General features: G+C 41.4%; 2 protein-coding genes across 2 annotated transcripts; one reads left to right on the top strand and one right to left on the bottom strand.

The window, feature by feature from the left end:
• Positions 1 to 2,812: 2,812 nt before the first annotated feature.
• LOC115626116 (protein teashirt) lies at positions 2,813 to 11,099 on the top strand. The gene is made up of 2 exons (XM_030521371.1): positions 2,813 to 2,865; positions 8,168 to 11,099. Exons 1-2 carry the CDS (start codon positions 2,813 to 2,815, stop codon positions 11,097 to 11,099), a joined length of 2,985 nt encoding a protein of 994 aa, XP_030377231.1.
• An 861-nt stretch (positions 11,100 to 11,960) lies between these two features.
• On the bottom strand, positions 11,961 to 12,736 carry LOC115626117 (ER membrane protein complex subunit 7 homolog). The gene has a single exon (XM_030521372.1). The coding sequence runs from the start codon at positions 12,722 to 12,724 to the stop codon at positions 12,041 to 12,043; it is 684 nt and encodes a 227-aa protein (XP_030377232.1). The 5' UTR covers positions 12,725 to 12,736; the 3' UTR covers positions 11,961 to 12,040.
• Between the last annotated feature and the right edge of the window lie 4,942 nt (positions 12,737 to 17,678).

Below are 17,678 nucleotides of genomic sequence, written 5' to 3'. Positions count from 1 at the left end.
TGAGAAATTGTATTTATTTTGTTGTTTTACACTGTCATTGTCCACGCACACACGCATATAGACACACACACACACATATATATATATAAACATGCAGAAGCGTAGCGCAAAAAATGTCAGACAGAGAGACAAAATGTCGAAAGCGCGACAGCAGCAGAAGCAGCAGCAGCACAGACAGCAGAAATAACAACAGCAACAAAAACAAGAACAATTTAGAACGAGCCACCTTCAGAGACACATGCACACACTCAGACAACAAATACAATAACAAAGGGTGGGAGCGGGTAAGTCTGTGTGCGAGCGAGTCAGCGCATGCGAGTGAGAAAATTTGTTTTGAACTGTCATAAATCCTAATTGTGGCGGAGTGATGGAATCGGAATCTGACGAAACACAGACAACACCAGAGAGCAATTGTCAGATTGGGAGAGTGAGAGAGTAAGAGCGCGTCACAAACAGAGCTGAGCAGGGGAAATTCTCAGCATGATGTTTCATTTCCACATCATACCTATTGCCACGAAACATAAACAAGATTAATTGCCAGCAAGGGGCGAGAGCTGACTGACGCATGCGTTCTGCGCCCTCTCCACTCTCTCTCTCTCACTCACTCTCGCTCTGGCGGGCAAATGTGGCAAGCGCCAAAGCGCTTAAGCCGCGCGCCACATTCTTCAGTCAACAACAGACCGTTACAGCGTGCGATCGTGTTTTAAAAAGTTCGGCGGCGCGCAAATTTAGACGAACGGGAAAACTACGTAAACCGTATGAAAAAAAGGGTAAAAAAGCCCCAACACGTTGCGCCGCTGTTTTACGCTGTTTGCAATTAATTAGCACAGACGCCAACGTCGCTGTCAACGTCAGAGTCGCGCGAAAGAGACAGCTGCGCGAGTCTGTGGCGCACATTTAATCACAGCGTTTGTGACAAGTAAGCAGCCGGTGGGGGAGGCAGCGTAGAAAAGAAGAAAAAACAGGCAGCAAAGTAATCAACACGCAGCGCTGCCGACGTCGTGTTTGGTGGGGGGCGCCACACACACTCGCACCTACACACAAATAAGCCGCAGACGCGCGCATTGCGTTGCGCGTCGCGTCGCTTAAGCGCAATCGAATCAGAAATTGCCGTCGCCAAAACGCGCGCTTCGTGTTCGCTTCGAACGTCGACGACGACGACGACATCGTGTTTCAAGTCCAACTCTCGTCAAAAGGAAACGCTGCAGCAACACAGCAACAGCCGCCAACAGCAGCAACAATAACAACAAACATAACAGCAACAACAACAGCAAAAAGAGCAGTGACAACGGCCAACACCACCGACGCGCAGCATCCACATCCACAGTAAAGGGCAAAGCAGAAACAGAAGCGTCGCTGCCGCGCTTTGAACTTCATTTTTTTGGTATCAATCAGCAGCGAACGGAACGAAACACGACGACAACGACAACGACGCATTGTTGTTGTTTGTCTGATTTCTTCAGTTTGACAGCCGACGCAGCGCAGCGGCAGCGCAGCAGATAAGACTGAAGAAGCGACCGAGACGAAATCGTGGCAGCAGCGTCAGCAGCCAGTGACGACACGGCAACGCCGACACATTCATTCGCTGTTCGACTCTCAAACGAGTAACGACGGAATCCGGATGAAAACACACAAAACAACAAAAATAAAAAAAGATACAAAGCGAGCGAAGTGTGCGACGACGCGTGTTCCGAATTACAACAACAAATTGATTAAACAAAATTGAATTATTTAAATCAAAAAGTAATTTGAACGCCATTACAATGCAAGTGTGATAATAATTAATAATATTTAATGAAAATCAAGTATTTTTCAAATCGATGCCCGCGCCGCACGACATACTTAAATAAAATCAACAACAAACCAACATACGCACACACGCATACATACATACACGCGCACACACATACACATATTAATCATATCTAGTCAAAATTTTTATGTTTTTTGAAAGACTCACAAGTCGGAAGTTACACAAATTGTGAATTATGCAAGTTTCAATGCAAATTACGCGCCGCAAATGTTTAATGAAGACTGATTACAACAACAACAACAACAAAATAATTAAACAAAAAACAGCAAAAGCAACAGCTACAACAAATGGTTCAACAAAGTATACGTAAAACAACAACAACAACAACTACAACAAATTATACGCCACAAATATATTTATTAAAATAAACTTAAAAATTAAACTAAAAAAGAAACAGTAAGAAAAAACAAAACAGAAGAAAACTACAAAAATATTTATATAGTATATATATATATATATATTTCCAAATATTTTGCTCATCAGAATTAAACAATAAAATTATGTAAAAGCAAGTTACTTAAAACTACACAAAACAAATCAAACAAACGAAGTATACGATTCAATGCAATTATTAAATTAAATTTAAAAACAAAACCCTATTAACAAATATTACAACTAATTTTTGTCTGCCGTTTTTATGCCATACGAAAATAAATAATTATTCTAAAGATATACCTAAATATTTAAAGTCTAAACAAACAAACATACAAGTTATACGTAGCTCCAATCGCTAAACCACAACTAAATCTATACGAAAGGTACCAAGTGCAAACAAAAATTAAAAGGAAAATAAAATAAATAAAATATTAAAAAAAAAACACACACACAAAAAAAACCAAACAGAACTATTAATTAGTTAATGCATACGATTATTGTGTCAAATTAAATTAAGCTACCTTTAGACCTAAATAGTGCAGATAGTTGCACTCCCGCACTACGAAACCGAAACCTTAAGTCTAGTTGTCACCCCAAACCGTCAAAATTCAGCAAAATCTGAAAATGTTGCACGAGGCACTAATGCTCGAGATCTACAGACAGGCGCTAAATGCCGGGTAAGTGTTTTGTTCAGTGTAGATCTTAAGAAAGTTATTTAAAAGGAAGCTGGAATCAAACGTAAACGGTTCTAAAGATTCTAGAAGGGAGTGAAATGTGAAGAGATTTGTACTACCTTTCAATATATATATACGAGTGGTTCCTTATTAGTATTACTTTGATGTTTGGGAACCTAGTAGGGCTGAGAAAGAGTCTGTCTTAAAACCTGCTCTGTTATAATACAGATTAAACAATTAATGATGAACTCTTTAAAGATCCATAAATGAAATGTGCAAATATATTCGTATTATTAGTGATATTTTGACGGTGTGTTTCGGAACTTTGAAGTAATGGGAAAATCAGTCAGAGACGTCTTAAATGACCCCTTTGAAGATTCAAGAAGGAAGTTTATAAAAAAATAAATACTACCTTTCAGTACATATATGATATTATTAGAGATACTTAGATGTTTGAGAGGTGCACTTAACTGTGTAGAGAAGTTTTAAAAACTACTCTGTTGTAATACAGATTAATAATTGAAATAAAAGATTCAAAAAGGGGGTGATATGTATATAAATTTATACTACCTTTCAATACATTTCAATACTATGTATTAATGGTGATATTTCGATATTCCGAATGTGGATCTTGCTGTGCTCTAGAACTTAGAAATGTTGAGAAAGTCAGTCAGTGAATTCTTAAGAGCTACTCTAGATTAAAAAGTTACTGATGGCCACTTTAAAGAGTCCAGAAGGAAATAAAATGTACAGACATTAGTATAAAACATAATATATATTGTTAGTAATACTTCGATGTATCAAATGTGGACTTCGCTGTGATTTAGAACTTAGAAGAGAGAAGTCTTAAAACTTAGCTGTACTGTAGAGCTTAGAAGTTATACGAAAATTAGCCAGAGAAATTGTAAAACCCACTCCAGTTTAGAAAATTACTGATGACCACTTTAAAGATTCATAAGGGAAATAAAATGTACAGCCATTTGTACTACCTTTCAAAACATACTGTATATTATTAGTGTTACTTTGATGTTACAAATGTGGAATTAGCTGTGATCTAGAACTTAGAAGTTATGAGAAAATCAGGCAGATTTAAAGCACTTTTAAGATTCAAGAAGGAAATAAAATGCACAGGCTTTTGCACTACCTTGCAATGCATACTACGTTTATATATATGTAGTATTATTCAACTTCGACATAGTATTATTAGTGATAGGTTTGTGAACTTAGAAATGAAGAGCAGCCTTTAATTTGTCATAATTTTTTGTTGTGGCATAGTGTGAGAGATCTTGAAACACGATTACGAAAGCTTTTTAGTTTTGCTTTATTAATTAACTCATCTGCTTGATGGGCCATAAAAATATTACTTTCGAATCCATAGACACATACTCGTCCATCTATGTAGTATATCTGAAAATAATTCTGACGAATCTGCGCGCTGATTTTGTCGTCCGTCGTCGTCGACGCAGAGCACCTGTCGTTTGTAGTGGCTGTGGCGCTTAGCGGCGACAAATTGTGCGGCGCGCGTCTCTGTTTTTATTATTTTTAATAGACGAGTACTATTTGTTTTCTTTTTTTTATTTTTCTTCATAATTTCCATCTCATTTGGTGTGCGTGCCTACAATTTGTATCTTTGAAATGTATCTGACTACGCATGCACTACACTCCGCACTGCTTGCACAATTTTCAAGATTTTCCAAGGCGATGACGTAAAAAAAAACTGAAATGAATAAATCATGCACGCAAGTTCAGTCGAGGCCCCAAAATGTTTACGCTCTGCTTCGCTCTATAGAGCATTCGAAGGTGTGTGTGTGTGTGTGCGCCCATTACTTGAAAATTTATGTTCATAATTTGCTGATGTGTGTAGAGTATAGTTTTTACATTTCTGATACTTATTAGTCATGGGCACTAGACTATCTGATGATTCGATTGATTCATACGTTTGACTAATCCGTCACAGATGCAAATGCGAGAGACTGGGCTTTTCAAGTCGCGACAAGTTTCCAGTCCGCTGCACGGCAAAAAAAAAAAAAAAAAAAAAAAAAACGGTGCCTGGCTAGGATCACCTCGTCAATCTGCTGTCCGTCCGATATATTAATGAGACACTCCAACGTGTAATTAACTGCAGTTGAGCGTTGCGTATAAATCATTTTGATTTAAGCTTAATCGAATAACAAGATTTTATATTATGATTGCTTGTTTGTTGTCGGGAAAACTACTCACCGTTCTTGTTGTTGTTGTTGCTGCTGTTGTTTCTGAATTGTTGCTTGGCTATTTTTACAGAAATATTTGTATACGGGTTTTATCGCGCATGGCAATCTAAAAAGCTAATTAGTTGTAGGCAACAAAGTCTCATATACAAATACCTATGTCCAGATACTGAATAGCTGATAATGTTGGTTATAAACTGCTAATTGGTTGTATCCCCTAAATAGGGAGTTTCTCATTTTATTTACGTATTTCTAAAAGAAAGCTTTATAAACTAGAAAAGCGTAAGTAGGAAAAATTTAATCAATTTACAAAAATATGTAAGAAATGCCTTCGGTTCGCTGGGGAGTTTTTCAAACTATCCCTTAAATACTCTTAATTAACTGTAATGAATTGTTTAACCCATACATATTTCTCTATCAAAAATTTCTAGTAAAATATATAATATAATAATATAAACACTTCGATCATTTGAATGAAATCTTTAAAATGCATTCTTAACATTTTATAATTTGCTTTTTCTTATCATTATATCAGAAAATTTAATGGAAATAATATTTGAAAATTTGAACAAAACGTACTTCCTAATATAGGAATAATTGCTCTAGTACGTTATGTCGATTTTCCTTACCAGCATTACTTGTAAGATATTCTCCCATACTTCTAGAGGACAAATAAGAAGCTCAAAATGCCTCTATTCATCGAATAGCAATTAAAATCCAGCATCAATAGAGGAGTTATCAAAGCTCCAGCTAAGTTCCAACGTTCCCAGGCACCCTCCAAAGTATTTGCATTTAGCAATGTCCGTCTGTATGAACGCAAGGATTTCAGAAAGTATAAGAAATAAAATATACTAAACTGACTATTCATATACCCCTAAATGCCATGTACATTTCCCCACTTCTTTAGCTCAAATATACGGGTTAGTTATTGTTTGTTTCAAGTTTTGTGTAATATTACTTTATTTCCAAATCAAAGTAATAGAAGTTTAAATCAAAAAGGTCCTATACAACAAGAAATAAGAATTAAATTTTTTGTCGGAACTAAATGATAAACCAAGCTTACAACAACAATTAAACCACTATAACCCATTCAATTATGATTAAAATAATATATCAAAAAAATCAAATGCTGTTTCTATAATTACTATAAATTATAATTCTAGCTTCAAAATCAGCTTTAAAGCAACAACTACTCTAATAGTAGGGCGTCTTAGAGTTGTTCAGAAGTATGTTAAGCTAAAAATTATTGGATCCCTCGCTAACTAGTTTGGGTTCTTAAGTCAACTTCGAGCTAGTTGGAGTATCTGTTTGAGGTATTTCCGTTTTTATTGTAATTGCGGTCTATGCTTCATCAGAAATCAAAAATATTGCTCAAAACCTACACAAGAATAATATTGCTGCTAATCAGATAAATATTTATAACAAGCACACATCACAGTCAATCAGGGAATCTTTCAAACACACAGACTCACTCACTCATCCAACAAAAGCCGCAAATGTTTTGTGAAACAATTTGTTCGGTTATTTTTTTTATTATGGCGATTTTGTTTTCCACTTGTGGCACAACCCGCTACATTGTTAAAGCGAACCAAAACAAAGCAGAGAGGCTCGTAAAAGTCGAAACAAAAGCTAAATATTGATGCAAAACGTTGTAAAACATAGTTAGGAGTTGAGGAAATGGGACCGCGTTAGATTTGAAATGAAAAAAAAGAAGAAATATTTGATAAAAACCTATCAAAAATACTTTGCCATGCTACTATAAATGCGGAGCAATAAAATTTTTATTTATTTATGCACATTTATGAACGACAAGATGACGAAGAAGAAGAAGCCTAATTTATGCAAAATATGTGAATTGCTTTTTTGTTTGGCGTCTTCGGCGTTGTCATCAGTTTTATTACCTGGTCCGATAATTGGCGAAGCCATGTCAGCTCTTATATGGCATACATATATACATATGTATATATATTCCTAAATTCGATCTCAATCGCAGCTCTTCGCATCAGATGCCAGCGATGATAACGATGAGCGTTCAGCTCATAACTCACGCCACGAATTAAACGCCATTGTTCCAAAAACTGATTTTAACGAACAGCTGGACACAGTTTCGATTTGGTTTATGACTACGGCATTAGCATTACAAATGAAATGTTGACATATGTATGTATGTTTGTTGTTGGCATTTGTTGCTTTAATTTTATGCTCTCCTGGTTATGATATGCGACGCCCGATTAAGATTTGAAGCGTATCTTATCAATATAATATTTGATATTCGACTCGTGATCTCTTCTGCCACAGATGTGGAGTATTTGATTGTCTGTGTTGTGAAAGTTTATGGCTTGATATACTATATATGCTTTCACTGATTCATCTACAATATATGATGACAGCGATGTGCCCCTTGCCTCTGACAGAATTATAATGGCAAAGAGATGGTGAATTAATAAAAAGCATCGCTGGATGAGACTTAATTGCCCTTGATTAGCTACACATAATTAATTAGGATTATACATTCTGATAAATACATCAAATCAACAACAGCTCCCGTTATCACTATAATGGGAACATCATTAGGCATTGTTCAACACTATTTACACACTATTGGTTCTGGGGCTGGGGCTCTCTTTCGGGGCCTACTTAAAAACATAATTTTCTTTGTAAAAAATGGAGGACTATTGCAATGGAAATAGTTTCCAATCGAGCTTTATAGTTTCTTTGCTGTCCTGCTCCTTGTTTTCTGTAAAAAAGGGAGGAATATTGCAATGGAAATAGTTTCCAATCGAGCATTATAGTATATTTGCTGTCCTTCTCCCTATTTCCTGTATCTGGCCAAGTTTGCTTGAATGCTGTTCCAAATCAACTGAAAATCTAGCCACCTTTGTCTGCATCCGACTATTCAGTTCATTTGTATCCTTAATCTTCTGACATTTTCTTCTGCATTCTTTGTTTCGCTGGATCCTAAACAGGACCCTTTAATAGTAGTTTACAAGTCTATCCAAATAGTATAATGAATAATAATTACTAGTCTATTATATATCTATTTCAATCCCTTCTTTTTCCCAACTAATCTTTGCAATTGTTTCTCCTCTCTCTTACAGCGCCCTGCCCACAGCACGTCCACGTTCCACGGAATCGGCCAACTCCAGTGAGCGTTGTCCCTCGCACGATTCCAACTCCTCGGACAATGGAGGTGGCCAGCGCGAAGCCTCGAGCGGTATGGGTGGCGGCAGCGGCGTTGGCGTCCTGCCTGTCGTTCCCACCACAATGCACTCAACATTCCCGGCCGTGCCGCAGTCACTGCCCGCACAGCCCCCCTCCATGGAGGCCTATCTACACATGGTAGCCGCTGCGGCGCAACAATATGGCTTTCCCTTGGCAGCCGCCGCTGCCGGTCCGCGGCTCCCGCTGCCACTGCCAAACGAGGCGGCCGCACCTTTCAAACTGCCACCGCAAGCTTCACCCACGGCCTCGAGTAATAACTCGGAGGCTCTGGACTTTCGCACCAATCTCTTTGGACGCGCCGAATCGGCCGAACCTCCCGCCTCCGAAGAGGAAGAAGAATACGATGATGGCGGCGACGGAGCCAATAATCCGCTAGATCTGTCGGTGGGCCCGCGAAAACGCAGCGCTGAATCGAATCAGGAGCCCGACTCCAGCATTGGTCAGATACAGGTGAAGAAGATTTTTAAGACGTCGGAGAGTCCACCGGCGAGCCATGCAGCTGCTGCTGCCGCCGCCGCCGCTGCTGCACCACTCTTGCCCGGCGTAAATCCCTATCTGGCGGCTGTGGCTGCGGCCAACATCTTTCGGGCCGGACAATTTCCCGATTGGAATGGCAAAAGCGATCTGGTGGTTGATCCCCTGGAGAAAATGTCGGATATCGTCAAGGGAGGCGGTGGTGTGGGCAATCGCAAGGAAAAGAGCATCAAGATGCCGCCCACATCTGTAGCCGCACCACCACCACCCACCCAGATGTCCAATAGTAACACGAGTGCTAATAGTAGCAGCGGTGGTTCCGGAGCCAACACAGCACCCACAGAGAGCGGTGTAACCAAAGCTCGCCACAATATCTGGCAGTCGCATTGGCAGAATAAAGGCGTGGCCAGCTCCGTGTTCCGCTGCGTGTGGTGCAAGCAAAGTTTCCCCACCCTCGAGGCTCTTACCACCCACATGAAGGACAGCAAGCATTGCGGCGTTAATGTCCCTCCTTTCGGCAACTTGCCGAGCAACAATGATCGTCATCATCACCAACCACCACCAGCACCACCAGCTCCAAGGGAAGTCAACAACAGTGGTTCGCACGGTCTGCGAAAGCAAGGCGGAGCCGGCCACAACAATAATTCACCGTCGGCCAATGTCAAGAATGCGTTTCAATATCGCGGGGATCCGCCGACCCCGTTGCCGCGGAAATTGGTGCGCGGCCAGAATGTGTGGTTGGGCAAGGGAGTGGAGCAGGCCATGCAAATTCTAAAGTGCATGCGCTGCGGCGAGAGTTTCCGCTCGTTGGGCGAAATGACGAAGCACATGCAGGAGACTCAGCACTACACGAACATACTCTCCCAGGAGCAAACGATCAATATGAAGAGCTCGGCGTCAGCTTCAGGCGGTGGCAACTCTGGCTCGGACCACAAAGATGGTCAGAACAGTCTCAGCTCCGAGGAGAGTCGCACCTTGAGCGCCGTACTCACTTGCAAGGTGTGCGATAAAGCCTTCAACTCACTTGGTGATCTCAGCAACCATATGGCCAAGAATAATCACTACGCCGAGCCGCTGTTGCAATCGATGGGCGGTGGTGCGGCGGGCAGTCGTAAGCGTCCGGCGCCGAAAAAGCGTGAAAAATCGCTACCAGTGCGCAAGTTGCTGGAGATGAAGGGCGCCCAGCAGGAGGAGCTGCAACAGCAGGACAAGATGCAGGTGAAACGCATGACCATGGATGGTACTGGCCTGGGACCCAGTGGCGATAAAACAGAGGCGCTTTTTGCCGAACGCATGCGTCAGTATATAGCCGGAGTCAAGTCTCCCGAGGAAATGGCAGCTAAGGCCGCTGCCGCACAACTTATCGCAGCGAAGGCCAACAAGTCGCCCGAGCTGGAGCCCAAGAATGGCACCAACAAGGCCGCCGCAGGTGGAGGCGCCAACGCGGGCGCCTCTTCGGTGCTCAGCGCTATTGAGCAAATGTTTACCACTAGCTTTGATACGCCACCCAGACACGCAAGTCTGCCGGCCACCAGTCCCTCGAATTCCTCGACTAAAAACACCTCGCCGGTAGCCTCGAGCATACTGAAGCGCTTGGGCATCGATGAGACCGTGGACTATAACAAGCCCTTGATAGATACATCGGACCCATATTTCCAACATTATCGCTACACCAGCAGCGAGCGCAGCGGCAGTGAATGCAGCGCCGAGACGCATGCGGAGGCGGCACGCAAGCTGGACGCACCCACACCCACACCAGAGGAGTCGAAGGTCATTAAACAGGAACCACAAGTGGAACACTCTACACAGCCATCGCCCGTCAAAATGGAGATTAAGTCTGAGCTTAGCGATGAGCAGGAAGAGGCTAATGAGCTGCCTGCCATGGAGCCGACAACGCCCAAGACTGAACCCATGACTGTCAATGGTAGTTATACCAATAACAACAACAACAATGTAGAACGTCCAAATAGCTCGCCTAAATCGGCAGCAGCTAGTCCCCAATCCCTAACCAACCGCAATTTGCTGCCACCGCGCAGCCCAGCGGATAGTCAACGCAGTGCCACGCCCAAATCTCCGGCCTCCAGTCACAAGTCCTATGATGGAAGCGAGACCAAGAAGTACCCGAGTGATTCCCTGAACGCGCTCTCCTCGATGTTCGACTCCCTGGGCAGCAGCAGCTCCACAAACGCTCCGGGTGCGAATACACGATCCAAGCTGGCCGCCGCAGCTGCATCGTCGTCCACGAGCGGTATGGAGAGTCCAGAAAATCTGAGCGCTACCAATTCGCTGGCCGCCTTGCGTCAATTCTGCGTGAAGAAAGAGAAGACTGCCTAAGCTGCCGCCGCTGCCGCTGAAAACAAATCCGAATCGAATTGAAACCGCTCGTTTGCCTTTTTCGTTGTTTCGAACAAAAGATTTTTTCAACTTTTTGTTTGCCTCATTGCGAGTGCGCGCCGCGCCGACCGCTCATCGATCGATGGATCGAACGCCAGCCACACGCTGCACGCCGCACGCCGCCCGGCCCATAATTGGAGCATTACGAAATGACTGACTGACTAATGGTCGGCATTGAAATCCAGTCAAGATGCCAAAAACAGAGAGGGCATGACAACATCGTGTAACACACCAGCGAAGACGAAGACAAACTGCGATCCCTGAACATGATGGAGCAGACAATAGGGGAGCGATAGAGACCGAAGGCCCAAGCAGATGGGGATGTTATTCCAAAAACACGAATCTGCCGAGCGTCCTGCGCACCGTCAGCTCGCAACTGGGCCAACTTTTTCAAGGTGTGTACCAAAGATTATATTTCTAATATTTCTAAAACCTCTGGCACATTATAGTAGAGTCTTGCTAGTTATTTTTACTGATTCAGGGCCTCTTATTCTTACCATTTTAGGATTACGCGCCACAGACATCCTTGAAAGACTCTGGCACCTGTGCTGACCTAAGCAGACCTACAAATTGTGGCCGAATTGCGCCAACGGAACCAAACCAGAACGAACAAAATGAAAAACAGAAAAAAAATAAGCCCTTCTCAGGGCTGCCAAATGGATAAACAAGAGATAACAAATTTTCTAAAAACTAATTAGTTGATTTATCACGGAAGCATTCCCCCAAGAGCATTCAAGATAGGTGTCTACTAGTAAATAGTTTAGATATCTATACAACGACGAATCTTAGAACGCAATGGTATACATTTTTATAAGACGTAAATCTATTTTTGGAAAAGATCTATAGGAACCGCACTAAATATTAAAACCCATTCAGAAGAACTAGTTATTTTTGTTCGAAGTTTTCGCCATTATTGCCTTCTTCCTTGCTGGAGGCTTTTGATCAGACCAGAAAGATGTCAGCAGTTCGCTCAGATCCGGAATCTCTTGCGTCACTTTGGGAAACTGTATATTCTCGATTTCACGCTTTGTCTCCGGGTCGTTGATCATCCTGGGCAACACCATCATTAGTATCAGGGGTAAGACCATGATCAGAACCATGGGATTAAGCAGCACGTCTAAGATCCGCCACTGCTCGCGCAGATAGAAATACCGGTTGCGTCCGAGGGGCTTCAATACGAGTGGATATGCAATGTGGACCACCACTCTCGGCTGCACCAGGTTCAGTTTGCGTGCCCGAATCTTGCCCTTCGAGTTTATCTCGATGCGCACAGGCAGAAACTGCAAGTCCGGATGATGTATATAGAGGATGTAACTTCCGCTGGGCACACCACTGACCACAAAACGGCCATTTTGGTGTACGAACCCCTTATAGTCGCCATTGTCCACGGAGAGCGTGAGTAGTCTCTGCCAGTTACCTTTAATGCCCAATTGTGGCTCTGGGGGCATTACTAGACCCTCTATGGTGTACAGATTTACGGGTTCCCTATTGGACACATTGAATTGAAGCTGACCAGCGTCGAGGGTGCAAAGGTATGCAAAGAAAATAAAGAAATTTAGATACATCTTCCGATTTTTATTTGAATGATTACAGTATCTTTGAAAGGTTGTGGGCTGTAAAGTGAGTGAATGATGTGTTCCGATTGTGATCTAATTGAATGAAGCTACAGAGGGTGCTAAGTTATATAAGACTCCAAAATCTAGCTAGTTATTACATTCTCAGGATGGTTTCTTAGTGTGAAGAGCCGTTCTCCCCCAAATGTATCAATCTCCCCCTGCATAGGCCCACATCCTCTCTGACTACCCAAACAACCTGGAATTAAATCTTCTACCTACCGAAGACTAAAGAGAATCCACCCTTTTAGACCTGCTGTTCAGAACATCAAACTAGTTAGCCATCCTGTCATTGCAAAAATATTTATATTGCACAACTTTTAATCTATTAATTTCTGAAACAACAACTTAGAAACTTTCAAGGCATAACCAAAAAACCTAATGATTTTAAATAAATATTTGAGAAAAGCATTAGAAATGGTACCGCATAGTCTATCAAAGATCTTCTAGATGTCCATTTTCTTTCTATGTGTATATGTTTCAGCAATTACGAATACATAATAAGCCCTAGAAATAAATCCGACATTCGCTAGAAATTTTTCCAGACAAGTAACTTGTAATGCCATTTGATTGCTCATATTTGGAAATCCTTCCATCAAGATCTGGGATTTGTCTTACAAGCCATTTGCTTGCTCATGTCTAGAAATCCTTCCATTAAGATCTGGGATTTGTCTTGCAAGAACAACGTTCCACCCCAATGCTTGTCTCTGCCGTGGTCCGATTATATACGGCGGCTACTCCGACACTAATCATACCTGACAATACAGATTCTATAAGTTGCATCTATAATGTAGGAAATGTAAGGTTCCAAGTCTATTATCAATTGCTTTGTTGTTGTTATGTGAGAGAATAGGGTATAGAGCGAGATTTTCTGGGATGCCGAATGTGTCACGTTAGCTTCCACCTGTGGCTTGTCTCAAGAATGCTAATAAAATGCTGAAACTGAACTACATACAAGTATGCTCCACACAGGTAGGCCTCCCAAATCGAGTCATGAATATTCATTCACCATTCCCGTTAGGCAGGCCAGCCATTGCCGAACATGTTGACATCTTGCGACTGTTCGCAAGATAGAAACATTTCTAAAACGTCGAACATCTACATCGAACGTTTCGTCAAATTTATTCGTGGCGGCCATGAAAACAAAAAAAGGAACATTTTCTTTATTTTCTTTCTTTATTATTAATTAACTTTATTTTCATTTTAGAGACATTGACACGTGTTTACTCCACAAATATTCTTCACAACTGAAGTTCGTGCCAACAATGCCAGCCATTGTCGAACATGTTGGCAGTTAGCAACATTTCTTTATTCTGCGCAAACAAAACATCGAACATTTCGTCAAATTTATTCGTCGTGCTTTTAATTGCAATGAAAATAATGCAACAAAATGGCCAAATTTACCAAGCTTGATTGTGCAAATGTTCATATAATATTATTATAATGGTGGCTCATTGTGGAGCTAAAATTCATTGCTTATTTGACACGTATTTGCTCCACAAATATTCTTTACAACATGTTGGCAGAAACAGCCGCAAGTTGGAAACATTTGTCGACTCTTTGCGAACAATATGTTGACTACTAGCGTCGAGCCGAGCAAGTTCGATAGCAAGCGAATCGATCGTGCGGGCTCGACTCTGCAAAAATTTCATTTTGCCGACGGCAAACCTTTTAGGCAGAAACATAAGTACTTACTGAAGAGCGTAGTTCTAAAGAGAGAGAGAGAGAGACAAGACCGGCTAGACCAACTGATTGTGGAGAGAGCAAGCGCAGCTTTGTAGCTTCCTGCAATGGGTGACTCATTTGTGTAGAATGCTGCAATGGCCACCGAAGCGCAGCCACTGCCCTGCGCCACAGCTCGTCCGCCATTGCCTGCGCCGTCGCATCGCCTTATCGGAGTCGTGACCAATACGGCTTTTGTTTGCCGAGTATTGGGAGGATGATGGCTATGATGAAGCGGTAGCCGCATAGTCGGCACAAATTTGCACTCTTGACGAACGCTTTATGAGCGTCGGGCAGGCGATCAAGTAATCGGCTTCTGTTGAAATACTATACATAAGTAGATACGTATACTTTATGGGTATGGCTGGTGCCCGACCTCCGATTGCCAAAATGCTTGATTGTGCGGATAAATTAGCGCAAGCCTTCAACATGTGCAGTTATACATAAATATATTTACAGTTACTATATTTTTTTGTAAAGTGCAACAAGTGTGCTTGTCAGTGTGTGTGTGAGAGAGAGAGAGAGAGGGAGAGCTTGCGCAGGCGCAGACGATTTTCAAATAATTTGGCTGTTCGCGCGATCGCTCGATAGCTGACACTAGGAGAAGATGATGAAGAAGCAGCAACAGAGGCAGGGCGCAGACCATCATCATCATTGTCGTCATCATTATCATCATCTGCTTCATCGCTGCTGTGTCGTCATTATGGCAATTTCGTGGCCGTCGTTTGATTTAGCGCCAGTGCTGGTGCAGTGGCTGCCGTTGCAATTGTTGTTGCTGCTTATTGTTGCTGCTGATGTTGCTGCTGCTGTTGTTGTTGTTGTTGTCGTTCAGATTCCAAGTTGTTTGCATTTAAATTTTTTTATAGCTAGTACTCCTCGTGCTGCTCTGCTTGTTGCTGCCGTTGCTGCCGAGCTGCCGAGCTGTTGCTGAGGCTGCCATTAAACTGAGTTGTTGGCTGCACAAAATTGACAGCGCATGCGCATGGAAATTTAAATTATGGCCAGGCTGCCCGTTTTCGCTATTTTAATAGTATGTGTTACCAGATGATTGCCAACTTGTGCTGCTCTGGACCTTTGCAGTCGCCAGTTTGTACAACACAGCCGGTGCAGATTGAATTCTGGCACAAAAAGTCAACAGATTGTTGCGCTTTGATTGCAAATATGGACAAACATTATGAAATAACTGCCGAAAATTGTTCAATACTTAAAAGTTAAATAATCAGAATCCAGACAAATATTAGATCTTTCTAAAGAAGAATCTCTAAATAAGTTATAACAAAAATCTTTATTCAAAATAATCGTTTAAAGAAAAGAACAACGCCCAAATGAGAAATGGCTTGAGACGATTGGTGGTTTATTTGTGGAAATGGATACTATATTTCCTACAAAAAAAGTTCCAGATATAAAGGGAAAACATTTGATGACAAATTAATTGGATTAAGCTGAATTCTTTCATTTCAAACAGTTTCGACAATAACGTTCATTGCATCAATTCTTTAAAGAAGGTGTGCTTCAGAAACTCTTTTATATGGTTATTTCTTAAATACTGTAATAAAAAGAGAATTAGCCGATTAATTCAAACAGGTAGAAGAAGATTCACTTTTAAAATTAAATACTATAGACTTGTTCACCTAAGTACCAGGTTAAATCTTTATTTCATCTGGAAAAAAAGTTGGAAAAAGAATTGCAGAAACACTCAATAAAAGCTAACAAAATAAAATAACAATTCGTAGGACTTATAGATATGGTTATAGTGAAGGATCGATAACGAAAGATGACACAGCAGTTTTAAAATAAAGCTAATTCGAATGCTTTGCTAATTTTGGCTTAAACCGTTTCAGCAACTGATTTAATTATTCCATTAATCTGTATATATAGTTTTAAAATTAATTGCATTTCAAATAAAAAGAACTGAACTGTCCTTAATCTGTCACTCTTTTATTCCTATTTTTATCTAAATTTGCTGCTAGCTAGTAGAGTTGATAAACAGCTCACAAAAGCGCATTTCTTGTTCGATAACTTGAGATTTAAATCAAGGGGAGTTTATCGATCGAATTCCGATTCGAATGCAAATTTTGGGGCTGGGCCTGGGCCTGTCAGCCGCGTGGCAGCTTCTATGAAATGAGTTTTCAGGGAATACCGAAATGTGTTAAGATATGCAAACGCCGTCAGCATGACAAAATGCTTCGATATTGGAGCGTCCCATGCACCTTTTATCCGGCAGTGACACAAACTTAATAAATCACTCAGGGCTGGAGAGCAAGGACAGCAGCCGGGCAGCCAGGCAGCCGGGCGATCGTGCAATACTTGTTGGCTGTCAGGATCGGTAACGTTTTCGGTAACTTAGCGGCCAGGGTCTATAGCCCAAATGACCCATTGTCTTTGTGTGTTGTCCTCCTAAACAATTGTTGTAGTGGCCCGCAGTAAAACAAAAGAGCAAATCTGCAGGGCAGACCATCGATCGCTGAAGCGACGAGCCTTGATCCTGCCTGCTGATCTGGTCTGTCGCTTCGACAAATATCACGCATGAATATTTAAAAGATTGTTTCAAAAAATTGAAAAACAAAAGGTTTGATTTGTGCCTTCGATATTTATTTATGGCTGTCAGTTGCACTTTTTCAATGGAAATGCCTCTGGAGGATCATATTGAGTTATGATGTGGACTGCAAATATTGCATTCGTAGCAGGTATTTCAAAGTTTTCGGGCAAACTAATTTATTGTCTTACGCTGCAAAACCCCCAACGATAAGAAACTATTATATTCATGCGACGGACTTACTAAACCTTCTTATGGACATGATTATAATCAGAGTTCGAAGCGCTCCAATCACTCAGCGGTAGAAAAAATTGATTGACGAATACATATGACACTGATATGAATTAATGGGTATTGGCCTAGGCCTAGTGACTCAACGTTATAGTTCATAATACAATACATACTTGTATATATTTATAGAATTCCTGCACGAGAGACTTGTCCGATCGCCTTGTAAATCAGTCATAAAGCTGCCGCTTGATTTATTATACTGATAGCTTGGAATACGGAATATTCCATGTTGGAGATTAGATTATGAAACCATATTGATGTCAGCATAACACATTTCTTTAGAAGTACTAAACAGTTGTCCGATTCTAACGCAAGTAATAAACGTAAAGGCATTGTTTTTTTTTTATTTCTAAAGAC

The sequence above is a fragment of the Scaptodrosophila lebanonensis genome, unplaced genomic scaffold, assembly GCF_003285725.1.
Source record: "Scaptodrosophila lebanonensis strain 11010-0011.00,11010-0021.00 unplaced genomic scaffold, SlebRS2 tig00000080-arrow-pilon, whole genome shotgun sequence".
Classification (NCBI taxonomy): Eukaryota; Metazoa; Arthropoda; class Insecta; order Diptera; family Drosophilidae; genus Scaptodrosophila; species Scaptodrosophila lebanonensis.
This window is presented reverse-complemented; position numbering and strand designations above follow the sequence as displayed.

Excerpts from the sequence above, each read along its gene's own strand:
- LOC115626116 (XM_030521371.1), top strand. The coding sequence starts at position 2,813 with ATGTTGCACGAGGCACTAATGCTCGAGATCTACAGACAGGCGCTAAAT. Across the intron at positions 2,866-8,167 it reads AGACAGGCGCTAAATGCCGG|CGCCCTGCCCACAGCACGTC; the intron begins GTAAGTGTTTTG and ends TCTCTCTTACAG.
- LOC115626117 (XM_030521372.1), bottom strand. The coding sequence starts at position 12,724 with ATGTATCTAAATTTCTTTATTTTCTTTGCATACCTTTGCACCCTCGAC.